Genomic DNA, 25319 nt, shown 5'->3' on the forward strand with positions numbered 1-25319 from the left:
AAATGCAAGACTTGAGCAACCCAGCCACAGCTCAGCCCCAGGTCCAAGGCTTGTGAATTCTGTGCCTCCCCGTCCCAGCTCCCAGCCACACCGGAGAGACGGCCGAGGCCACCCAGCCAGAGTCCTGCAGCCAGCCCCCAAACGAAGCGCGCTCATTTGCATGTCATAATTGCAAAGGGCATCGTGCACAATAGCTGGGTCGTTGCCAGGTAGGGAGGAGGAGGAAGAGCCAACTGAGTAGTAACAGACTCCCCTGCTTCGTTCAGCCGCCGGAGAGGGGAAGGGAGGCTGCTGGGCACGCAGGAGAAGTGACCCCACTGCTAAAGTGAAGAACCTGGGAGTGGTTCTCTGCCTTAAGTTTGGTTTTATATTAAAGAAGCCTGCTCTGAGACAAAGACTCCCACTGGAGTCCAGCCCAAGTTAAATTACGGCATCAGTCCCTCTCAGTCACCGTGCGCTCTGCAAGCCAGAGATACCACGGTCCCTGCCGCTCGCCCCACGGGGAGAAGGCCACTCGCGCTCCCTGTGCCAGAAAAGGGCTGCTCCAGAGCATCTCCTCCCTCAGGACACGCAGTCAGCAAAGGCCAGGAGCTAGAAGCCTGGAGCAAGGGTGTTTGGGCAGCAGAGCTGGCGCTCTCCAAAATGACCGCCAATGTTCATTCACTGAGAATGATGGAGGAGATGTTAAAATAAGTCTTTGGGATGGAAGCAAGGGGCAGCTTCAGTGCTGTGGGAAGTGAAATGGGATTTTGTGGTCGTCTGGGGAAGTGTCCAGAAGTCCAAGAGCCGGAGGCATCCCTGTCATAACGGCTGTGGGCCAGCCCTGCGTGGGGTCATCATCAGCTCTGGTGATGGGCAGTGGAAGATTGCGTTTTATCCCCGTGTCACCTGTGCTTTTCCTCTGAGCTCCCAACCACGAGAGGAAGATGTCAGGTTGCCACCTGCAAAGGGGTTTGGAGATTTATTTCTGCGGTCCAAACAATTTGGAGGAGAATGCAGCCCCGTGGGGACAGGGCAGCTTGAAGCTCTGCAGACCTGTGGAGCTGTAGGCTGATGAACATGCCCTGTACATCCCACAGGACATACAGTGGTTGCTCAGAACACCTGGAATAGTTTTGTGGTTGCTGGATGAGCTCAGGAAACCTCTTGATGCAGACAGCACCCACCCTGGGGCTTTGCTTGAGAGTGCTGTGGGCTCAGCTGGGAGGTCTGAGCATGGACCGCAGCTCAGAGCTGGGATTCCTCGACTCCCATCAAAGGGAGGGTTCACTGGGGTGCATACCAGGGATCACAAAAATGATGAATGCTGTTCACCACCATGGTCTCCTTGCATGAGAGGAAATCGGAACATCCCCATTGATCTGGGCTGGCCAGCTCTGGAGATGTCCTGCACCCCGAGCAGAACCCTACTCCCATTTTCTCAGCCCCGCTCTCTCCAGCGATGGGCTCACGGATTTAGGATTTGACGTTTGGACCCGCACCTTCATTTTACTGCTCGTTTTGGTTGCACATCCCACCCGGCGCAAACGGGAGGTGGGGATGCACGGACTCCCACCCGCAGAGCCCCAGCAAGAAGCGCAGTCCCTCGGGGAGCTCACAGAGGGATTGCGGGCGAGCACCTCAACCTGCTGAGATGGTGAGGCCAAACGGTCAAGGCTGGGTCTCCCTTCCTAAGCCACGACACCTCCACTTTGGATCTCAGCCCACAAAGGGCCCTTCCTAGGGGAAATCAATAGGAATTTAGCTGCATACATTGGGATTAGAAATCTGAATCCCTGTGGGGATCTAAGCCTTATATCCGCATTTTGAGTCAGGTACCCAGGCCAAGAAACGTGGCTTTAATCGTTCTATCCTGTCAGAATCAAGGGGCCTTTCATTTCCGTTGCCGACATGTGGCTTTCGCAGAGGCTTAGAACTCGTTTTGGATCTGCAAGCGCAGCAAGACCTGGTCTCGCGCAGCATCTTCTCAGGAACGCCGCTCGGCACCCCGAGCTCCGGCTGCCGCCACCCCCGTCCTGCCCAACCCCGAAAGCATCAGTGCTCCGGCGGGGGTGCGTTAGGAAAGCGCGGGGTGACCAGAACCCCAGCTTCCCACAGCCTGCGGTCCCGTGCTAGCGGCCCCATCCTTGCTTAGACAACCCCTGAAAATGAAGAAATTATTTAAAAAAAAAAAAAAACTTTTGCAAAAAAAAATTAAGCAAAACAAAGGAGGTGTTTAGCTGTGAAAACCCTTTTCTCAGCCAGAGAATTAGTGATATCAAGTGGATGGGCTGAGCTGCAAAGCTGCTGAATGCTACGCTGACACATTTTACCGAGCTGCGATGGACACGAAACAGCCACCCACCACCTGCTCCCAGCCCTCTGTGAGCAAGGAGCACCAGCCACCTCCCCCAGCTCCCCTCCCACTCCGCTTCTCTGGGAAACGCAGAAAAGCTGTGCTTTCCCGCAGGGAAGTGGCCGGCGGCTCCCAGCCCAGGGGATCCGGCGGGGAGGTGTAGGATGGCTCCGCTGCGGGTCACGGCGCGTTAGGATGCGGTGATGAAAACAAAAAAAAAAGCACCAGGGTCTGGTTGTGCTTTGGGTTTGTATCTCCGAAACACGGATTTGCGCTGAAATATTTGCACAGCTGAGCAAACTCGGGGAGGAAAGCGCTGGGAGCAGGGGGAGGAGGGGTTCGGGCATCACCACTCCATTTCTCCTGTAACATGGGGCTGTGGCCAGGGGTGTTTGAGTCCTTCAGAGGTCGGTGGCCAGGCCGAACGCAGGCCAGGACGGACTGGGCGAGGTTGCAGGGTCTGTGGAGGGCAGGTCCCCCGCCTTGTTCTGCACCCCCACGTGCAGGGGACATCCGTGTAGAACACAACGGGGCAGAGAGCCGGGGCTGGCCCCAGTGGCGTCCACCCCACCGTGCCTGTAGGACCTGGGTGGACAGGACCTGAACATTCACCACCCCATGCTTCAGGTACCAGGTTGTTCCCCATCCCAGAGGTGGCTTCACCTCCTCAGGCAGCCTCCTTTTGTGCTCAGCCTGGCCTTTTAGCAGGACTCTGGCATCACCTTCCAAGGACAGGTGACCCCAGGCTGAGCCTCTGCAGCCCCATGGAGACAGGCGAGAGGGACCTGCAGGACAGGGAGCCTCCCGTGCAGCCAGGACAAGGGACACGTCCCTTGGGACTCTGTAGGTTTGTGACAGAAGAATTTGGGGACAACTTCTGAAAGAATCTCACATCGTGTGGTATCTCCTGTGCACATGGCTCTGCTATCACCTTCCATCAGGAGACCCGCAGCTCAGTAAACCTTCCCCCAGAGCCTGAGCTGCTGAAACATCACTTAATGGACGGGAGCAGAGTCTTTTCCAGGCACCAGGCAGCACTGAAACAACACCCTGTAGCATCCCCTTTGTACGCTTTCCCTGAGCAAGCGGTGATCTTCCAGCATCACCCCACACACACAGCACCGCTCACCAGCAAACACGAAACTCAGTGCTTTGAAAAAATTCTGAGAAGTTCTGCTGAGAAACTTCATGTGCCCTCCCAAAGAGGCCCCGCAGGACTTCCGAGTCACCCAGGAGGCAGGAGAGCTCTCCACGTAGGAGACAAAGGAAATGAAGCGGGGCAAATCCCCCACCCATGGAAATCCGCCCTGGCATCTGGTGATTTACACTGATTTACACCAGCTGGCTCTGGCCACATCAAGTTCAATGTAAACCAGCTGAGGCTCTGGCACAGCCCGTGGGCTCGGGAGGGGAAAAAAAGGGAGAGAAAGGGAAGCAGAGTCACTAACAGCAGGGTCGGACCTCGGCTGGAGCTGGGTGTCCTGAGCTGTAAGCCTGGCTCCAGGTTTGTACCATGGGAGCGAGCGGAGGCTGTGGGGATGGGGAGCTGTCCTGGAGGGCTTGGGGGCAGCTGGAAACGGTGCTGGGATGGGATTCTGGCAGGTCAGTGATCTCAGGGAGAGTGGAAGTATCGTGGTGGTAGGGTAGGAGTTGGGAAGCTCAGAGATGTTTCTGTGGGGAGAGGCTGCTGAAGGGACTTGGAGGTGTTGTTGTGAGCAGTCTGCACTTAAGTCCAGAGTGATGGTTTCTGTCTGATCGCTGTTTCTTGGGGCTGGAGGAGGATCTGCTCTCTGTGGGTCCTGCCAGCCCGGCTGGTGCAGACCCCCTTGCAGGTCCCGGCACCAAGCCGTGGGGTGTGCGGCTGGGAGCTGCTGTCCCCCCCCCGCCCATCGCTAGTGCTCAGAGCCCACTGCTCCCCAGCATCTGTCTGTCTGCCACCCATTTGGCCAGGGGACAAGAGACCTGCAGCCAGAGCTCCCCAGCATTGTCCCTGCTCCCTGCCTGCGCTCGTGCTAGCCTCTGCAGTGGACCAGCTACAGCATGGGGGCCGAGATATAAAGGCGGGGATAGATATCTGTAGACCTCTGGGATTTTTGTGCCAGGGGAGAACCATCATCATGTTTATCACAACCACGTTAGTGTCCTGAAGAACACCGGCAATCTGCGGTTGAGCAGAACGACGCCGGCTGCCCAGCGGAGCAGCCCGATGGCCCTGTCAGTGCCCTGCCCCACCGGGCAGGTGAGGGAGAGCGTCCGTGGGCTGTTAGGTCACTGCATGCACCTTTATTTCCCTTATAGACTTTGCCGTCAATGTTTATGGCCAGGAACGGCTGACCAGTGAGTTGGATCAGGAATATTTCTGTTCCCTGGGCTCGATGATGCCAGGCAGCCACATCCCTCTGCGTGGTGGCATCCTGCCACTTAGGCATGGCTGGGACTTCTCTAGTGCATCTCCATTGTCTGAACTACAGATTTTTGTGGAATATTTGCTCTTTTCTCAGTGCGTTTCAAGTTTTACTTGACGTTCAGAGTTGTCTTAGGTGAGAAAAGCAAAGGGGAGGCATGGGGTGCTGGAACCCCTCAGCCATCAGCTCAGCTCCTGGGTTTTGAAGGGCTTTGGCCGGGCTGTAGCTGGGCAGAGACCACAGCTGGGACTCTTGCAGAAGGAAGGTGCCCAATTTCATGTCATAGCTTTCACTTTTGGTCCTGGCTAGGTCACACCGAAAGAGCGTGAAACTGTGTATTACTGTGGGTGCTCTCCTGAGGAACAGGAGCAGCAATGGGGCAGGAGGACGGTGCTGAGATGAGGCAACTTTCTGCCTGGCCACGTTGAGAGGGGCTGGGGCGCGCGTGGACCGGAGGTGTTGGTACTGAGGTAGTACCCGATGATCTTGGGATGCGTGGGTGTTCAGCGCTCTGGGTTTCCTCCTCCTGTTGGTTTCCTCACTCAAGCTCAAAAAAGAAGCTACTGCTTGGCTCAGGGTGGGTTTGGCTGTGCTGCCTATGGGGAGGGTTGGGTCTGGGGTCCATGAGACTTTCTGGAGCATCTCCTCTCCACCTGAGAAAGCTCCCCATGTTTCTGAACCCACCTCCTACTCCAAGGACACCTTCTGTCCTGGGGCTGGCCAGCTGAGAGGGAGTAGAGCACCCAGTGCACTGTGTCTGCAGTCCTCAGTGCTCTCCTTGCCTGGGCCAGCTCAGAGCATCCAAAGCTGGAGAAGGTCTCCTCCAACATGGCCCTGTCCCAAAGCTGGCTTCGCATCACAGCCCCTGTGGAGGCAGCAGAACTGCAGACAGAGCGATCGCCAGGAAATGCTGCAGCTGTTCTGGCTGTGCAGCCACATCCCAACACTGTGCCTCAGTTTCCCCTCCCAGCCTGCTTAGTCTCAGCTTCTCTAGGAAGGAGCTGCTTCTTGCAAGGTCTTGTGCAGTACATAAGAAGCCCTCAAGCCCTACTGAGGCTGTGGCACATGCCACCCTGTGTGACACAGCCATGCTAAAGGGGGACACGGGGGTGCTGCACAGCTTATCCCCCAGGATTTCAGGTCATGGTCTACTGGAGAGTGTGAGGTGATGCATGGGCAAGCATGATTCTGCTGTGGCACTGCCAATGTGACCTGGGGGACGATACGGGCACCTCGTGTCTGCTGGCCATGGGGTACCAGCAGTATCCCCACCTTTCCACTGCCCCACCCTGCTCGCAGAGCCCCGGGGCCCCACTGTGGCCTTTCAGCAGGTTTTCCCACCTGGTCCCCAGCGGTGGCTGTGGAGGAGCGATGGGCAGTTGGGAGAGGTGGCGATGTACCAAAGCCTCCTGCTGCAGCCAGATGTGTCCCATTTTCCCCCAAATGTGGGGTTTCTGTGGTGCTGGGGGCCTCTCTTTAGCACCCATGGGTGCTGAGGAGACATGGGATGTGCATGGAGAGCACGTCCATGAGCCAGCCCCAATTTAGGGAGCTGCCGTGGGGTGGTACATCTCCAGCCACAGTGGCATTGCCCGGCTGTGGTGCCACTGGGATGTTCCCAGCAGTGCCTGGAGGGCACCAACTGGTGTGATGCCATCCAGCCGCATCCCACGCGGAAGCAGATCCCCGGGGAGCAGCAGCTACCAGCGCAGGGCTCAGCATCCCGACAGCGGCCCGGGACCGTGGCCTGCCTCCAGACCCCGCCGGGCTGCCGCGCCGGCGCTGCCAGGCCGTCGTGCCAACGCTCCCCCCCGCCGCGCCACCCGAGCGAAGCCCGCGTGTCCCAGAGGTGGGGGCCCATTAGAAACGAAACGTTCCTACTGGGGTATTTTATTTGCACACTTCAGTAGAGTGGACACCAAAAGGCTTTGCTAATGCTTCATGGGCTGCTAATTTCCTCTCTGACCCCCATTGTCGGAGGGTGACCCCAGCCCGAATCGCTCCGCAATGAATGCCAAAGGCTGACACCGGCCCGGGTTAGGGGTGACAATGGGGCCTCTGTGGGCTCCGGGCAGGCTCCAGTTGGGAGCTGGAGAACAGGGGGAATTTGTGTGGCTCTCAAAAGCTCTGGGTGGGCACAATAAGGGAGGCCCCGGGGTCTCCCAGGAAGACAGAGGCGGCGCGGGGAAGCTGGGCTGGGGGAGGCAGGCGGGAGGACGGTTTCCTTTGTGAAAAGCTTTCTTTAGAAAGGAAGGGTTTTTTCTGAATGCCCCCTTCGAAGACCCAATCGGGGCCTGGCAGATGGATATCACAGGCACGCTGCTTATTCACGGCAGGCTGCAGCTTTGAGCTGTCCCCGCTCTTCCCCCAGCCTTTTCTTCATTTTAAGGCTAATTTGTTTTGTTAATGTTTTCTTGCCCTCCCCCTCTCTCCTGCAGATTGTGACTCGTACTGCAAAGCCTCCAAGGGGAAGCTGAAGATCAACATGAAGAAGTACTGCAAGAAAGACTACGGTGAGTCGCCCCTCTCCGCCGACGCTTCCCAGGGACCAGAGGTTGCGAAGGGATGCAGAGCAGGAGCATCTCCCTCCCTGGTGTCCCCAGGCCCACCCAGCCCAAGGGCAGGTTGCCGGCTGGGTCCCAACCACAACCAGGGACCAGGCAGCCCAGCTTTGCTTCGCGGCAGCTGCCCGTGGTGGGGTGTGTGCGATTTGGGGGATGGTTTTTTCTGGGTTTGGAGAGGAAGCCCTGGGTAGTGATGCTTGGCGGAGCAGAGATGCAATTTGTTTCCTGGAGTCGCTCTGCAGACACTGAGACAACCCCCAAATCAGGGTCCATAGTGTCCTCATCACCCTGTGTCTTCTGTGTTATGATGACACCATGTCCTGTCTCTTCTCCCTGTGCTGTTATGTGCAGCAGCTTTTAAAAATGGGATGAGCGGTAGGTTGTTCCTTATCATCTGGCTCCATCTCCTCTGTGATTCCCAGGCAAGTTCAGAGCAATTCCCAGGTACAGTCCTGGGACAAGCCAGGGAGGCTGTGGGATCTCCATCCTTGGTGGTACTCGAGGTCCTGAGCATCCTTCCAGAGCTCCGGCCTGGAGCAGGCACACCCCCAGCTCCTGCCTCACCTCTCTGCTCCTGGGCTTATTTTTATTGTGGGTCCATTCCCAATGTGGTCATCAGGAAGCATTTAGAGGGATTCCTGGAGGGGAAAACCCCTTGAAGCCCTCCCATGGGGCTCAGCAGCCCCTCTCCACCCTGGCTTGGCCATCGCCTGCCAGCACGGAGCTGCTGCGGCACGGGCGGGTGGGGAGGGATGGTTCTGCCCCATCCTGCCTGCCCGGAGCATCGCCCTCCTTCGCCAGCCGTGCCAGCGCTGTTGGGATGAGCCAAGCGTCGGGAATGGGACCGACCTGGAAAAATCAGGTAGAGCTGGCTGTGTGCCGGGAGATGTTTACAAATGCTGCTAAACATACATAGGGACTGGAAATTACCTCACCCCGCCGTAAACTGGGCGGGGGGACACACCAACCACCAGCCTTTGGGTTTGACCCAGGGACGGGGAGCGGGCTGTGCGTAGGTGAGCCTGGCTTTGAGCTGAGCCTTCAAACTTGTGAGCAACCAGGGAATGAGGAGGCTGCGGGACAGGGCTTGGCATCTGCGGGGCTGCGATCGCCCCAGTGTCTGCCAGCCCTTCCCCTCCACATTAGAGGAATACATTAAAAAAATATATATGCATGCATATATGTGTATTTCTGTGTATATATATATATGTGTGTGTATATATTTTCACCAAATTACCAGGAAAAAATTCCCATCCCATCTTCATCAAAGCACCCTGGAACGGAGGTACCTCCTCCCTCCTTCGAACACGCTCACAGCAGCAGCTCAGCGTGTCCGGGAAGTGTTTGCAAGAGCAGAACGAATTCCCATTTAACAGCTCGTCCCTGGACAAGGCGCTTCCCAGCGGGGCCGGCCGAGGGATGCTCCACGCTTGCTTTGTGCTCCAGCACCTCCCCGTGCCGGAAGAAATAGGGCTGGGAGGCAAACATTTTATTTGCATTCCCGTTTATTCTTCTGTTCCCCATGTGGCAAAATGGTTTTGGTCCTTGGCAGGGACGAGCGGCCAAGGCTGGGGCCGTGGTCCCCATCCAGAGAGGCTGCGCTGGGGTCTGGCCGTGCTCGTAGGAGCTGATGGAGGTTCATCAGATGTTGGAAAGGTCCAAAAAATGCCTTTTTCTGAGAGAAAAGGGTTTAATTGCATGTGAGAAAGTCACTGCTAGAACACCAGGCTATTAAAGATGGGAGCAGGGGCCGAGCACCAGGCTACTAAAGCTGCAGGGTTCCTCGTGGGTGGATTCTCTGCTGGCTAATAAGGCACAAGCGTGTTTCCCACACATGGCACATTCATCCCTTCACTTTTCCACCTGGCTTGTCTGGTATCTCCAAAGGGCTGAGCCCGCGCTGGAACATTTCTTCTTGGAAAGAGGAGAAAGCAGTTACTTGACGGCAGGAATCTTGGACCTGTCGTGATCCAAATTGGCCCTGGGGTTTCGAAGGACGGTAGGGTGGAAAAAAATGGACATTGATCCATGTTTCCCAGCTGAGCAGCATTTTCTTACCCTGGGGCTCTGGGGGCGAGGGTTATGTTTCAGTGGTGGCAGCGGTGGGTTTTGCTCGAGCGGTGGCCCCAGCGCGGTTTTGCTTCTCGGCTTGTTCCGTCTTCAGGGAGATGTTTCCTGGGGGTTCTGGTGAAAGCTCACGCTTGGTTTTGTTGGAGGCTGTAACGTGGGTTTCAACAGACTCTGGGGAGACAAGGGCAGCTCTAGAGCTGTCCTGGTCAGGAGAAACCCCAGAGCAATGAACAGGGCTGCTGGAAAGAGCTTTTCTTTTCTCTTTTATCACACAGCATCATTTCTCCAAAAGCTGTTTTGCAGGGGCTGGTTTGGAGCTAGTGGGTGCGGGTTGTCCCAGCGCAGGACTGAGGTGATCCCACTCAAGCCCTTCTGGTCCTGGGGGGGTTCCCAGCCAACCTCCCAGCCCCGCAGCCGTGACCAATTTGCTTTTTCCAGGGCAAAGCAGCCTGGGGAGGCAGCGGGGCAAGCGATGCCGTGGCCGTGCCGGGGCAGCCCACGCTTTTGACAGGGCCAGGGAGGGGAGAAAGGGTTGAAAAGGTGCAGGGAGGGATAATAAAGACTTCGGGACTGACACCCCAGCAGGAAGCCAATTAGGAGGCTCTTTTCCTCACTGCTACACCCGCATCACTGGGCTGGATGTCCTAAAGGGCCCTAATTAGCTTGAACAGAGTCACTTCTCCCGCGGGCTCAATTGGGATGCTATCATCCGCCCCGCGCTTCTCAATGGGGCTTTTTAGCTCCCCGTTTCATTCAGCCATTCAAAGGGGATATTTTTTCCCTTATTTATTTTTCTTATCTGTTTGTTTTTGTTGGGTTTTGTGTCTCACTTTATTCCTTTTTACTTTAAATTGAGCCCTTTCTCGAGAGATGAGGTTTGCTGCAAATATTTGGAGTGAAGCAGGGCGTGGGGAGGGTGGATTGGGAGATTTCAGGGGATGGGACAAGCAAGAACAGAAGGAGAAAAGCTTTTTTTGGGTCTATTTTGGCTGTCTGGTGGAGTGCAGGCGTCGCCCAGGTCCCAGAAAACCAGGAGTGGAGGAGGGGGGTTTGCTGGGTTTGGGGCTGTTAAAATTAACCCCGGGAAGCTGAGCCCTGCTGAGGATGGAGATTTCCCCACGGCCCAAAAGCAGAGGGGATTGTTTTATTAGAGCAGGTAACGCTGGTCCAGGGGATGTGGGAGCATCCCTCGCCCGCTCGCGTGCCACCGTTCCAGCCCCACCTTCAGGGATTTCCCGCTGCCTGTGTGACGTGGCTCATCCCAGCGGGAGGGGCACTGTGGTAAAGGAAAACCGGGGCTTTTTAAAACCAGTTTTCCCCCTGAGCCCAAGCTGTAGCGAGGCCCAATCCTGCGCAGATGATGCCAGACTTTTGCTGGGTACCGGCACCGTGGTCCCCGCGGCCCTGGTGCAGCATCGGGGAGGGGATGAGGGCGAGGTGCAGGATCCTCGTCTGAGAGGTGAGATCATCTGCTCCCCTTGCCCTTTCTTGGAAAAAAAAAAAAAAAAAAAAAAGTGAAAAAACATCCTTCCTTTCGCGGAGACTTCACTTAGTCACCCCCTTTGTCGAGAGGAGCTTGGCAGGGGCTGGTGGAAAAAAACAAACCGTGTTTTCAAAAGGCAGCTTGAAAAGACAGAGGGGGGGAGGGAAAAACCCTGAATCCACAGAAAAACCCAAGGTGGGAGGGAAGCACCCTCCCTGGCTCACAGCCCTGGAAGGTGGAGAAATCCCGTTCCCGGGGCAGGGAAGCACTGAGCGATCCCTCCCTGTAACCCCATCCCAAGGGAGCGAGCCGGGACGGCGAGGGGTCCCCGGGCACCGTGGGGAGGGACCGCACCGGGCCAGGGCGCACCCAGGCCAGCCGGGATTAGGGCTCATAAACCTCCGATATTAAACCAGCAGGAAATTGGCAACCAGAGACAGGCAAAGCCACTGCCAAATAAATTAGGGGGAAAAAAAAGAAGGGGGGAATCCCGTTTTAATCCTTCTGAGGAGCCAGCCCTTTCCGTTCCCAACCCAAATGGTGTTGGGGTCACCTTTCACTGCTGCTTGGAGTAAAATCTACACCGGCTCCGCTCTGCTTGTGTGGTGAGAAGGGACCCAACCCTTTGGAAAGCCCCAGCTGGGGCTGGGATGCCCGCATCCACTGTCCCAAGCACCCATTTCCATCTGTCCGTATTGAAGACCGTCTTGGCTCTCCCAGAAAACTGCTCTGCTCCCACAGTCCCACGGGATCCTTCCCCGCATCCAGCGCAGCCACGCTCCCCGTCACGGGAAGCTCCACCAAGCTCCAGCTCCCGGAGTCAGGTTAGCGCAGAGGCTGCAGAGGTTCACCGTGGAGCCTGGTCCCAGCTGGGCCTTTTTGGGAGGAGAAAGCTTGAAATCAGGAGATTTATCACAAACCTCCAAAGTAAACAAAAAACAATAAAAAACACCCACAATTTTTTTCCAACCTCACTTTTTTTCATGGCAATCTCATGATTTTTGGGCCCCTGACTCATGGTCTCTGAATGCTTTTCTCCAAGCCTTTCCTCAGCTGCCCTCAAACACGCTGTTCCGAGGGTGTGGGGTTGGGTTTTGTTTTTACTGACATCAACTCATCCACCCCTCATCCATCCGCACCGTCAAGCCTTCAGCTCTTTCTTGTGGCTGGAGGCTCCCAGCCAAGCCCCGAGGAGCCAAGCAGCATCCCAAACTCCGGGGGATGCAGGAGGGGACTGGGACACACACCCCCCCCCCCCCCCCCCCCCCCCCCCAGCCGTGGGGACCACCGGGTCACCCCTTTCTCAGGCAGAAGTGTAAGGTGGGAGGGTGTTTGAGCGCACAGCCTGGGCTGGTGCGGCTTGTGCGGCCCAGCAGCAGCGGTGTCAGGCGGGATGCGGTTCACGGGGCAGCACCTGTGCTCACCGGGACTGGGGGGAGATCTTGAAAAACCAAAAAAAGCATTTTTTTCTCACCCCTCAGGTGCATGTTTGGATGAGCGAGGGCTCTCTCAGGGCTGGCGGGGACCAGAGCAGTGAGCCTGGTGACAACTCCCCGCTGCTGTGGGTGTACCTGGGGGGGTGCAGCCAGCCCCAAATTGCCCGCAGGTTTGCAAAGCACAGGGAAGAGCGGGGGTGTGGGCAGTCCTAAGGCATGGCCGCACTCAGGACCTTGACTGGAGCTGATCCTCAATGGAAATTGGTCTCACTGGCCCCACCTGGAGCAGCAGTGCTGTGAAAGCTGTGGCTCATTCGATTTTTTTCTTCCCCTTTGGGTCACCAGCCACTCCCAGCCGGAGGAGCATCCCCTCCGCTGCCTGCTTGGGTGAGCGTTGTCCCTATGACGTCCTTTCACCTTGCTGCCCCACAGACACATCCCAGGACATTTTCCAGGGATGCAGTGACAGGGACAGTCCTGAGCGTGGCTCAGCCTTGGTACCCAGCACTTGGTTCGGTGGGTGCAGCGGCAGAAGATGAGCAGCTCACCACAGCACAGGCAAAGCCAGGCTTTGGACACAGCAGGCAAAGGACAATTCGAGCACAAAGCCAGCTTTGGGGTGGTGGGGCACAGCCGAGCTCCCCCGAGAACCACAAAGGAATTGAAACCTTCTCTTTGATGAGAAACGAGTCCCTAAATCCCCAGGGATGTGCCAGAGGAGTCAGTTTCCAAAAATTCCTCCTGGTGCATCGCTGCATCTCTGCACATCTGTCCCTTGGGAGATGCTGGGGACACCATCCCACCACCAAAATACCCGGGGCAAAACTTGGGCTCTGAAACCAGGCTCAGGGGAAACCGCGCGTCCCGGATGCAAAGTTATGGGCGGAAAACTCGCAGCCAGACGTGCACTGAAGCTTTCACTCCTTCCACTTCATTAATAAAAGGGAAAAAAAAAAAAAAAAAGGAGACGGGGGCCTTGGCATCAAAAAAAATACAGACTGTGTATTTTAGAGCGGAGTTTCTTGTAACCACCTCTCTCCAGTTTCTTTTCATTCATTTTCTCCATTTTGTCAGTGTGGACCCAGGCAGGTCAAAGGTTTAAGCTTTTTTGGAAAGATTTGTTTCCAAAAAAATAAAAATTGGCTAATCTTCACATTTTGTTACCTTCACACCAGACTGGGAAATACATGGTCAGAGCTAAGGGTTGGTTTTTTTCTTTTTTTTTTTTTCCTTTTCTTTTTTTTTTTTTAATGAAAGCATCTGGCGCCCATGACATGCTCTGAAAAAAAAAAAAATATATATATATAAGCCATATATTCTGCAACGTGTTAAAAAGCCTTGCTGGGCCGCAGAGCCCCACTTCCTTCCATAGCTTGCATGTGGTGGTTTTAAAGCGAAGGTGACGCTCCTCCATCACTGGTCCAGGGGGGTAAAATTGGGTTGTTACAAGGCAGATGGGAGAGTTTTGCCTGGTTTTTTTTTTTGAGGTTTCTTCTTCATCTGATAGTTTATGCACCCGAGATTTGACCTGGCAGGGACTGGTCAGATGGCTGAGCCGGGCAGGGGGTTACATAGAGACAAAGGGAGGAAAAAAATGGGGAAAGCTCAAAGATTTGGTCAACAAGCACTTTGCGGTTGGACCGCGCCAGCCTGCACGGAGCCGCCGGCCCTTGCCGGCTCTCCTGGCCGGTGCTGGCATCACCACTCGGGATTTTCTCTCTGGCTCTGCCGGTGGGGGACTCCACTCACCCCACCGTCAGCAAACAAGCCCAGGAGGGCTGGGGAGTCACTTCCCACTGAAGATATTTTCCTGGAAGCCAATTTTTAGCGAGGAGGAGTGTGTTCAGCCTCCCTGGAGGATGTGGTCCTGGCCAGCTGCCGCTCCCGTCCTCCTCCGTGCCGTGCCGGACCACTGTCGGAAGGAAGCCCACGAGCGCAGCGTTATCTCCTCCTCCTTGCCTTGCTGTGGGGTCAGCTGCTCCCTTTCCCACACGGGTCTCCATCCTTCCCCACAGCTTGAACCTAAGTCTGCAGATGTCACCCGGGAAGGGCACAAGAGCACCTGCTGTAGGGATTGAGGAGGAGGAGGGCTGGCAGAGGGCACCGTAGTCCTCCTGCGTGGACGCAGGTGGGTGCAGGGATGCTGTAAAGCATGAACTGTGCTTCAGGAAAGAGCAAGGGGTGGAGCAGCAGAGGGCTGAGTCCTCACCAGGTTTTCTCAGGAGGCTTTCTCAGTCCGTACGGCTGCAGATGGGCTACGCAACATCAGTCAGGGGCTGGAAAACACCAGCCTCTTGCTGTTCCTGTCCTTATGGATCAGAGGTGTCCTCCCACCTCAGTCTTGCGTTGAGCTTGCTATCTCCCAGTTATCTGCCAGGACACCTTTGCCTCAGATTTTGGCTCAGCTTCTCTTGAACCCCAGGGCTGGTTAGAGTCCTGGTGCAGATGCTGAGTGGCCCATCCAGCAAGGGCTGGAGAGATGGGCTGAGCAGAAACCCATCCTCTGCCTACGCTTGCTCGTGGCAGATGGCCGGGGGACAGAGGTGGGTTTTGTGTGACCACCACTCCTGGTTGCTCTCCCCCAGCCTGGGCTGAGCAGCCAAAATCCCTTTTCCTCATGCTGCCTGTTAGGTAAGACTTGAAATTCATTGTCTTCCTGCCAGCTCGAACTGTAACATCTTTTCCTCTCTCGCCTTGGTTTTTGTTTTTTTTTTTTCCAGCTGTCCAGATCCACATCCTGAAAGCGGAAAAAAATGCCGACTGGTGGAAGTTCACGGTCAACATCATCTCCGTCTACAAACAAGGCAGCAACCGGATACGGCGCGGAGACCAGACCCTGTGGATCCACTCCAAGGACATAGCGTGCAAGTGCCCCAAAATCAAGCCCATGAAGAAGTATTTGCTGCTGGGCAACAACGAGGACTCTCCCGACCAGAGCGGCATCATTGCAGACAAAACCAGCCTGGTGATCCAGTGGCGGGATACGTGGGCTCGGCGGCTCAGGAAGTTCCAGCAGCGGGAGAAGAAGGGGAAGTGTAAGAAAGCCTAAAGGAGGAGAAGGCAACGGAGCGCGCGGGAGGGAGAGACTGACTGTGCATGCTGCTTTGTGTCGAGCTGGGGCGGGCAGGGACCGGCGACGGGGACCGCGGGAGGAAAGCGGTGCTGGCGGGGCGGGCAGGGGGGACGGGAGAGGATGGGACGGCCGGCGATCGGGACTGTGGGGCTGCCAGGTTTGCACCTCGTATTCCGGGAGACAACAAAACCAAACACAACAACAACAACAACAACAAAATCACACACAGATATAAACCAAGAGGAGGGTGGGTGCAGGCCTGCGGCAGCCGGTGCCCCCCGGCTTCGTTTTGCCCCTGTTGGCTGAAGAGCTCAGAGACACCAAACTGCCTTCCAGCTGCTAACATCTGCCGCTCCCAAAGCACAGCACAGGAACATCCAACCTGTAAGAAACTAATCAATGGCAACACTGGAAATTAACACCCACCCCCCCCCCCCCCCAAAACACGTATTCTCAGCTTAGGTTGAACAAGACATTATCGTAGAGGAAACTAAACAGAGACATGGCGCCGAGGACAGATCCGAGGAGTAACTAACGTGGGTTGTCTGAAGGCTTTTGGCACCCTACAGCTGTGACCATCACCTGTGTGCGGCACCCAGGGGCGGCCGAGGTCTCCAGCTGCTGCAAAGCTCCGAGCCCAGGTTGGGCACAGCGAAGAGGAGACCCTGGTTGTGGGCGACTTCCACGTGGGCATAACTTGGGGAGCGACTCCTGGCCCCCATGCCCCGAGGAGTGCTGCCCCCCGCCACGCCGAAGGATGCCCTGGTCCCCTCCCAGCCACCGGTTCACAGTCGAGGAGGTAATGAGCAGGATCCCCAGGGAAGCACCCAGACTTGGCAAAATAAAAAAAAAAGTTGGCATCCAGTTCCCTTAAGCCCCCTGGAAGATCTCACCCCTTGCAGTCCCTGAGTCTCCACTGCAGCCACCCCTGAGCCCTCCTTGGTCCTCTCTGCCGCCGTCAGCAGAATGATGAAGCCTCGGTTGATAGAAAATCCATGCAGATGACACCGAGGTCCTGCCTGGCAGTGGTTTCCCTCCCAAACTCAGCCAGCTCTCCCGAACCCACACCAGCTCTGCCCTTGCTCCCTCTGGAGCCCCTGCTCCCTCCCTCCCAGCGTCGCTGCATAAGGCGACGCCAGCCCCCTTGGGAGACAATGGAGGTGGGACAGCGAGTGCCAAGGGACCGTCCCCATGGGCAGCGGTCTAAGCGTTGGCCAAGGTACAGCCAACACGGGGCAGAAACCTGCCCCAGGGGAAGGGATGACGGCCAGGGACTGGATGTGCAAGGTGTGACCCACCTGGAGCTCCCCAAATTGCTCTCCTCCTCCTGCTGGGGGTGAAAACCAGCAAAATTAAAATTCCCACTCTGACCACTAACGTACCAAGCAAGGTAGCGGCTGCCTCACCTCCGTCTCACGCCCCGCGCCCCAGCCTGAGGGCTGGAGCATCTTTCCTCGGGGCACCCTTTGGGCAGCACCGGCCGCGGAGCTGTTTGGCACCCAGGCTGCTCCCCTGCCCCATCGTCCCGTGAGCAGCGGGGGTACCCAAGCTCACCCCGTCCACCCAGCCCCGCAGCAGCCGGGGCGGAAAGGCAGGGAGGACAGCAGGGGTACCTGGAGGAGAAGCAAACATGAGTTGCTACGAAAAGCAAAACCTCCCTGCTGTTTTTCCTTTTAGGAAACTTGGAAATATCTCCTTTATGACATTTTCCAGCGGTTTTGCCTTGTTTTATAGCAATGGACAATATTTATATAATGACATAAACTGCCATAAAGCGCGGCAGCCGTGTAAACGGGTGTAAAGCGGAGGGCTCCCTGGGAAGGGCCAGCGCCGGGCTGGAGGCAGCACCCGGAGGGACCGAGCTCTGCCCAGCCTCCCCCTGCAGCCACAGGGCCCCTCCAAAATTAATTTGGGTATTAGGAGAGAAATCCCACCCTGGACATCAAGCAATCCCCTCCCATTCCCTATTTTCTCCCCTTTCCCAGAGTGGATTTGGTTCCCCCACTTCAGAGCTCAAGGAGACCCGATGGTTTTGCAGTCAGGGGAACCCAATCCATGAGGTTTTGAAGGATAAAATCTGATCTCAAGTGGCTAAATGGAGGCTTAATGCCCCAAAATGGGGCTTCAGTGCTCTCCTGCATCCAGGGACATCCCGGACCGGCCAGGGACAGCTTGTCCTCAGTTATCTGGGATGCCCTTGAGCCACCGGAGACCTCTGAAAGGCCTAAAAACAACCAAATTCAACCCAAAGCCAGTTCTGCACTTGGAGAGCAGGAAGGCAAGGCCAGGGGATGTGGGGACTCGGGAGCTGCCCACCGAGCCCACCCGGACACCCGGTGCTCAGTCCCATTTCCCAACAAGCACAGTTGTCCTCCCAGCACAGCCTTGACGTCCCCACACCCAGCCCCTTCCCCGACCCCACCAGTTTGGGAGGCTGCAGAAGGAACAGCACCCACTCCATCCCATGGCCGGACCCCTCTAGGCACCCACCCAAGCGGGAAATCAGAAGGAAACAGCATTTGCACAAGATGGGAAACAACTGGGAGCCCGCCGCAGCCAGTGACCCGCAGAGGCCACGTCCCCGCCCCTGTCCCACCAGGACCCCGTCCCGTGATCCCTGCTGGAGTTTTGCGCTTTCCAACCAGACTGGAGAAGCCACATCGCTCCGTCCACGGTCCCCCAGTGCCCCTCGCGTGCTCCCAGTAACCCTGACTGGCAGGAGCTGCTGGTGTAACCGGTACACAGCCCCCTGTCTTCCAGGGAAGGCAGAGCTGCCCTGTTTTCGGGGTGTCGGGGGATGCAACCCTTCCCTGCGGCCACCCCTGCTCCAGGACATCTCCTGGGGGGTGACACCCGGCCTGTCACCCAAAGAGGGACAAGGTGTCACCCCCAAACATCAGGTATGCTGGGGTACCACCCGCATTACAACCAGCAAGGAAGCTGAGCGCCCACCCATCGCCCCGGCTCCTCGGGGGGCGGAGGGGGTGGCCGGGGAGGGGGCCCCGGGGAGCAGCTGAAAAGCCAAAATCACCACTCGACGGTCGCACCCCGCAGAAGCCGTTCCGTCTCGTTTCTGCTCGTTCCGTCGTGTCCGCGCCCTCTCCCCGCACACCTGCCTCCTCTCCCCTCACAAAACCTGTGTTCGTTTTGGGGTTGTTTGGTTTTTTTTTATCATTTCTGTTAATATCTTGAACTGTAAATGTTGTTTAGTTATGACCATTGCATTCTGCTTTGGGCGATGTTTCTTTACAATGCATACTAATATATTATGGTTATTATATATGAATATATTTAATGACACGTGAAAAAGTTGTGGATTTTCTTATTGTTTTTCCAAGTTCTTTCTCTTGTTTTTTTTTTTTCCTCTTCGTTCGTTTGTTTCGTTAGGTTGGCTGTAATTGAACCCGAAGGAGCTTGTAACTGTTCAGCACCCACTCGGTAGAACTAAAGTCAGAAACCAGTTGAATAAACTCTTGTAAACTGTCAAAACCTCCAAGGATCTCTGCTTCCTCCCCGCTGTGGGCCGGTGACCCAAGGGACGGGGACCTGGGCAGGGCGGTGATGGTGTCCCCTCCACCTCCGCAGGTCTCTGCTGATGTCCCCCTGGCAGGGTCCAGCATGGTGCACGGCTGTTTCTGACTGTCAGCCCCAGCTGCGTGTCCCACCAGCATCCTCCCAACAGTGCTCCCCATCAGCATCCTCCCAGCAGTGCTCCCCACCAGCATCCTCCCAGCAGCGCACCCCCCAGCGTCCACGCACCCCTGGGGACAGCAGGGTCACTGTGGGCTCGTGGTGCCTGGGATGGGGGGCTCCCCACTGGCACCTCTGTGCCAGGGCACACCACAAACTGCGAGACCCCACGCAGAGGGGGTGGCCAGGCACGGGGACGGGTGACAGCCAGAGCCTTGGGGTCAGGGGAGCTGCCAACCCCACTCCAGACCCGTTTTCTGCCCCCATCCACAGTTCGCCAGCACTGTCCCTTTCTGCCCATCCGCTGCAGGGGGGCTGGGCTCCATCACCCCGTCTCCCACAGGGCATCGGCGGTGCCAGGCGCCGGGACGGAGACCAGGCAAGGGCTGGTGGTCCAGACTGGCTGGAGAGCTGGAGGCGGGGAGAACTGAGGCAGCAAAACACTTCCAGAGAGAAAAACACCGGCAAAAGGTCCTGCAAAGCGCTGAGGGGTCAGCGCGCCTGACCCACGCCCTCAGCGTCGCCGGTAATTTATGGATTTGAAAACATCGCAGAGGTCAGAAATCTCAGATCTTTATTGCGGAGACAAATGGGTCACAAGTGCCAGCACCTCTGCACTGGGGCTGTCGCCTGCGGCTCCGCGGAGAGGCAAATGGGTTTCCCAGATCGCTCGGGCTGCGCGTTCCCCGGGCAGGCGGACGGTTCTCTGAAGAAGACGGGGTGGCTCTGAAAAGAGGGGAAAAAGCCATTCCCACTGAGGGCCAAGCCCAGAGCGTTCACTCTCAGGCTGGTCCCACCGGGCAGCGCAGGAATGCAGTCGCCTCTGGCACGCTGGGCTCTCCGGCCCCGCATGCTCAGAGCCAGAAACCAGCAGCTCTGGTATTTTAACCTCCTCTTTTTCTTCGGTGGGGCAGGGAGACGGAAAAGCTTTCCATGACACAGCAGAACGCTGCCAAATCCACCTCTTTTTAATAAAAATCCTCACCCACACGACACGTTAAATGTTACCTAAAGGGCAAGGCTGAGAGGCCCTTTGTCAAACATTTCAGCAGAGCAAAGCCTCGCGTTTCTACCTTGCCTGGGCACTAACAGAAAAAATGTGTCTGAGGGCCCAACCGGTCAGAAAACATCCTTTTAAAGCCTGTCAGAACAAAGTCGCTGTGTCACATCGACCAGGATGAATTACACCTCCATCCCGCGCATCCTGGGAATTCAAACAAAACCTTAATCCCCTCCGTAAACGGCAGTTTTAATGAGAAACTCAAGTCTCATCTCAACAAACCACGTCATTCTCCTGCCATCACCGAAGATCCATGGGGCTGCACCGGAGCCGGGAGCAAAACCCCGTGGCAGGGCTCGGACACGGGCTGCTGCAGAGAAACAACTCCAGGAGCGTTTCCAGCGCTGCTGCTGCTCCCTCCGCACACAAACTGCGGGAACGCACGAGTTTGGAACACTTCTCCAAAGCTGCCCGTTATTTGCTTCCAGCTGGAGCAGCCTTGCTTAAAGCTCCGTTTCTGCTCCGAGGTCAAGCAATAAACCAAGCAAACCCCTGTTGTGCCCTCTTGAAAACCACAGGAACATAAAACCATCTATTTTTTTTCCCCTCCTCTCCTTCGAGGGCAGTAAGATGAAGCATCTCTCCGAGGAAAAGCAAGCAAGTAGGCACAGCGTGGACTAGACTTTCAAAGGCTTCAAGGATTTTCTCCAGCAAAGCACATGGAGATGTGCGGAACACTCCACCCCATCGTTTTCTGTCCTTCTATGGCAGAACGTGGTACACAGTTACTCACCACAAAGCCCAAGGCTGCATTTCCCACCTTTGGCAAACACCAGACAAGGATGCTGAAGCCAGCAAACACGGTCTGCCTTGCCCCAGGATTTTGAATCCCTCCAGAGGAGCCAGTCTCTCCTCTCCAACCTTCGGTGCTGAGCATCAGAAGACAAGCTGGGCACCGGCACAGAGCCCTGTTTGAAGCCCACTGCCCACACCATGAGGCACAGCTGTATCTGCTGGGCTTTTTCTCTACCGTGCTCCTCTCTCTGCCTACCCCGTGCCCTTCCCAGGAGCAGAGACAGGGCAACCCCGCTCTTCAGCTCCAGGGTACGGTTCCTACCCATCCAGGAGGCAGGGTGAGGCATCCAGTGGGTACCAAACAGCTCCCTGCCTCTGCTTGCTGCAAAACCCCATCCTCTCCCATCAAAACCTCTGTCGTTCCCACCTCAGATCTCAGAGCGACTGGGTCAAAGCCTCAGCTCCAGCCAACGCCTGCACGCTGCGAAGAGAAGAGAGATTTCGCGCTCCGATCTGCAGCTCACCAAGCACTTAACGAAGAGGCCAGTGCCCAAGTCCCAGCTGATAGATGGAGAAATTGAGCCCAGAAGAGCAAAATGGCTTCGTGTCACTCAAGAGGGGACACAGCATCAAGACACTCAGGTTTCTCACCTCCCAGACCAGTGCTAGTGCCCAGCCGTGCAGGTGGAAGGGAGAGGGAAAGGAGTGCCAAGAGCCAGCTGAGAGCTGTGAAAGGAGATACTCCACCACCGCAGGAGAGGACCAGCCCCGGGCTGGCAAGTCTTACAGATCCACCAGGAAACGCATGTCATCATCCACATGAAGTCCAACCACAACCGCTTTTTCCCTTCTCCAAATTCAGCTCTTGGGAAATGGAAGCGTTGGACAGATTAGTGCAACACAAGATGGTAGGAAACAATAAAACCCCAGGCAGATAAACGGTATATAAATGGATCAGCTTTTATTCAATATTTATTGCTTGCGCTATCAATTCTGAAATCAAACTGGCGTGTATAACAAAATAAGGATTTTCTTGGCCAGAAGCGAACACTCAATACTTCGTTTTCATTAGTTTTGAAATAGCTAATCCTTCCTCTCAGTTTTAACAGTGTGTGAAAAGTTATAAAAGAAAGAGGCAGACCTTGATCACCAAGATTAGAACATTAGTGCCAGAGCATCTCCTGCGGTCAGCCCGGCAGAGCACACGGAGAGCACGCCTTCCTCATGAGCACACGTTGGGCTTTCCGCTCTTCGGCACCGGGTTCCAAACCTCCTGCTGTTTACATTTCTGCCCACAGAGATCAACACCGATAACTCTCCTCGCCAAGGGCCCAGGGCTGACTCGCTCACCAGCATTTCTGTGCATCTCATGGGGGTCCTGCGCCTCCCCACAGGGCTCCGCGTGCTCTCGCTTCCCATCCTGTGAGAACCCAGATGCAGTCATTCCCCAAAACACCTATTCCTTGAAAAACAAAAGCATTTTCGTTCCAAATGAAGGTATCAGAAAGCAGAGGAGTTCCACCCCCGTGCTCCCAAATCTCCACTCTGTATCAGTATTTTAAGCCCTGGGGACGACTGATGGCTCAGCGGAAGCGGCGGCAGGCCGGGCAGGCAGCACCCCGACACCGGTGCGGGCTCAGACGCAGACGCACCGAGATGTGCATCGATCGCACAGCCAGCTGCAGCCTCCCGAACGCCAAGGGAAGGTGGGAAGGGAGTCCTTCTCAAGTTCAAACCCTTCAAATCCCGCAGCGCTCCTCAGCTGTCCACCGAAGGAAGAACGGATGTCTGCCGGACACAGCTTCACTCTAATACTGTGGAGTTTATTTAAAAGACAGAAGGCCTTTGCACAAAGTCAGTTTCTTCTCCGGAGTCCTCCGCGCTCCGCTGGGGAGCAGCCGCTCCCACCGGCCCCGCATCCGCATCAGTGCGTCGGCCAGACAGCAACCACAGCAATGGCAATCAGCAGCAGCACAATCACCACCAGCATCCCTGGAAGAGATGAAACGACGTTAAGGTTGCTGCCTTCACCTTTCACAATTAAACTCTTCCTCTGCATCGTGCTCCTCCTCCCAGCTGAGATCAATCCCCCCCGCTCACCCTGTGCAAGCCCCTCACAAGATCCCTGCACGCCACTGACTCAAACAGCGACATCGACTCAAACCCCACGCGGGCAGAGCAGCTCCTTCTCTTCCCGACTCTTCAAATTAATTTTTTTTAACGGCGCCTGCAGAGCATCTTCCTGCCGAAACATCTGCATTGCAAAGATTAAATGTGTTTAACTCACGGCAAGGCCGGTTAAGCTTTTCTAGAATCCCTCTGTGCCATCCCACGGGGGTAAAGGATTATTCGGAAGGAAACCCAAATTGCATCAGGATATTGTTTCCAATATAAACCACTCCTGCTTTCAGACAAAACTATTTGCAGAGCAAAAGCAGGGCTTTCGCGTGTGTACCTGACTTGGGAAAACGAAGATCAATCAGCGTTACGGGGTCTAACAGGGCTCAGCCCGACCGTGCAGCACGCCAGCTCCTCTGCTCTGTCCTGCCCCAAAACCAGACCGGTTGCTACGCAGAAGTTGATGACTAACATGATCTTATAAAACTTCACAAATACTTTTTAGTTCAGACACCCCACGCTGAGCCAGAAAACCAGCACAGCAGATTTCCTCTCTCTTGACGGAATGACAGCAGTAAGGCAGCATGGCTGTCAGACGCCTGCTAGAGGAAATAAATTCTTCTCAGTTTTCCCTTTCTTAGGGAGAACTCTCCCTTTTCTCTCCCCTTTCTTAGAGGAGAGGCAGAAACATTTTACTGAAAAGGGACTGGATCCCTGTGGTCCACCCCTTCACCTCCCCGAGCAACTCCAACACGTGAGCTCCTCGCGCAGCCGGCATCACGCACGCAGGCACCCCGGGGTTAAACAATCTGTAAATTCTGAGGCTTTTCCTTCGGTTCAGTATCTGCCCCGTGCTACCCCCCTCTCCGAGCCGTGGCAACATGTTAGGGCTCCGAGAGCGGAAAAAATGTCCCTCATTTGGTCCGCTCACAGATGACTATTACTCAACCACTTACAATATTTACAAGCCCAGCTCACAGCAATTAAAAAAAGATGTATTAAAATAAACTCCTCTTTCCAAGCTGGAAAAGGATATTAGACATCGCTTTTGCAAATAGTGTCATGTTTTCTGTGCCTGCGCAGAAACTGTTTCTCTGCCAGGGCTCCAGGATTTTTTTCCAGGGACATAAGAGTTGCCACCAACAGTATATTTTTTTCTTTTGCGCTCAGCTGAAACCATTTGTTACCTGAAGTGAGCTTGAGCAGCCCCTCACTGCACTGGCTCAAGCAGGTCTCGCCAGCTCCCTCGCAGGTGAAATCCTTTGGGAAGCATCCCAGAGGATGCTCCCACAGAGCCTAGCCTGGCTGCAGATCCTCATCCCAGGTCAGAGCCTACCAAAGCGTATTTGACCCAGCTGGATCTCGGACCATGCACAGGCTACTGGCTGCGACCCAGCGGAACGGGCGAGAGGGGGACATCGTTTGGTTTTCAGCCTCAGCCTCAGCCACTCAGCATCACCCATCCACAAAGTGTCCCGTTAATCCATGGGGAACATGACCTACACTTTCACAGTCTTTCTAGCCTCGCGTTTTTTTACATCTTAACATGCATTTTGTAGTCTTCCACAGAGCCAGAAGCAACTAATTTGCTTAAATTGGGAAGAAATAAGATCTGATAAAGCTGCTGCATTCACATTCTCTGTTCTGTTTCGCACTGGAGGGAACATTTTAGAGGGTGCGAATCCTTAGCACAGCTTCAGCGTAACAGAGCTTATGGACTTCAGCAATTGAGAGACAACTGCGATCAGCTGCTTGGAAAATACTCCATAGGTGTGAATTAGTAACGATACCAAGTGGAGCTAATGGGGCATAATTATTCTTTGACAACTCCCACGACAAACTGCACATAAAACCAGAACGATTACCCAGCAGGAACTGGGGAAGGTGGGGGACTAATAAAGCATTGCTAACGGGCAAGAGTGGAATGAACAGGAAACTTAAGAGGACGTTCAGGGCAACAGGAGCAGGACAGCAAAATGAAGTAAACGTCTTTTTATTCCTGGAAAGAGACTGCTATTAAAAGCCTGGAGCTGCTTTTCCGTTTCCAAAAGCAGTGGTCAAGCACTCGCTCCCTGCGTAACAGAAGGAAGAGCAGAGGTGGCGTGCATTGGTGCAGCACAAATCAGCGACCCACCGGTACGAACGGCGGATCCGATCCGTGCGATCCGCACAAAGAGAGAGGAGGACAGAAATTGGCACTAGCCCACAAATTTCAAAGCACTTCTTGCATGATAGAGACCAGATGTTAGGCACATTTTTCCCCCCCTACACCACAGAACACAGATTAGAAGAATCTGAAGCTTTTAAACCCGGGTGTTTCACAGAGTACAACACGCTTTCCGAACAAGAA

General features: G+C 55.5%; 2 protein-coding genes across 2 annotated transcripts in view; one reads left to right on the forward strand and one right to left on the reverse strand.

Annotated features, from left to right (window-relative positions):
- NTN1 (netrin 1) overlaps window positions 1-15386 on the forward strand; it is a 93761-nt gene extending 78375 nt beyond the window's left edge. Inside the window, exons 5-6 of the mRNA XM_086762330.1 lie at window positions 7179-7253; window positions 15014-15386. Of these exons, the coding sequence (XP_086618456.1) occupies window positions 7179-7253; window positions 15014-15342 (404 nt within the window). The 3' untranslated portion in view covers window positions 15343-15386. The remainder of the gene's footprint in view (window positions 1-7178; window positions 7254-15013) is intronic.
- A 6402-nt stretch (window positions 15387-21788) lies between these two features.
- Window positions 21789-25319, reverse strand: part of STX8 (syntaxin 8) — a 99904-nt gene continuing 96373 nt past the window's right edge. Inside the window, exon 8 of the mRNA XM_086762333.1 lies at window positions 21789-22843. Within this exon, the coding sequence (XP_086618459.1) occupies window positions 22776-22843 (68 nt within the window). The 3' untranslated portion in view covers window positions 21789-22775. The remainder of the gene's footprint in view (window positions 22844-25319) is intronic.

This window comes from Chlamydotis macqueenii, chromosome 18 (genome assembly GCF_036417535.1).
Source record: "Chlamydotis macqueenii isolate bChlMac1 chromosome 18, bChlMac1.mat, whole genome shotgun sequence".
NCBI classification, from domain to species: Eukaryota; Metazoa; Chordata; class Aves; order Otidiformes; family Otididae; genus Chlamydotis; species Chlamydotis macqueenii.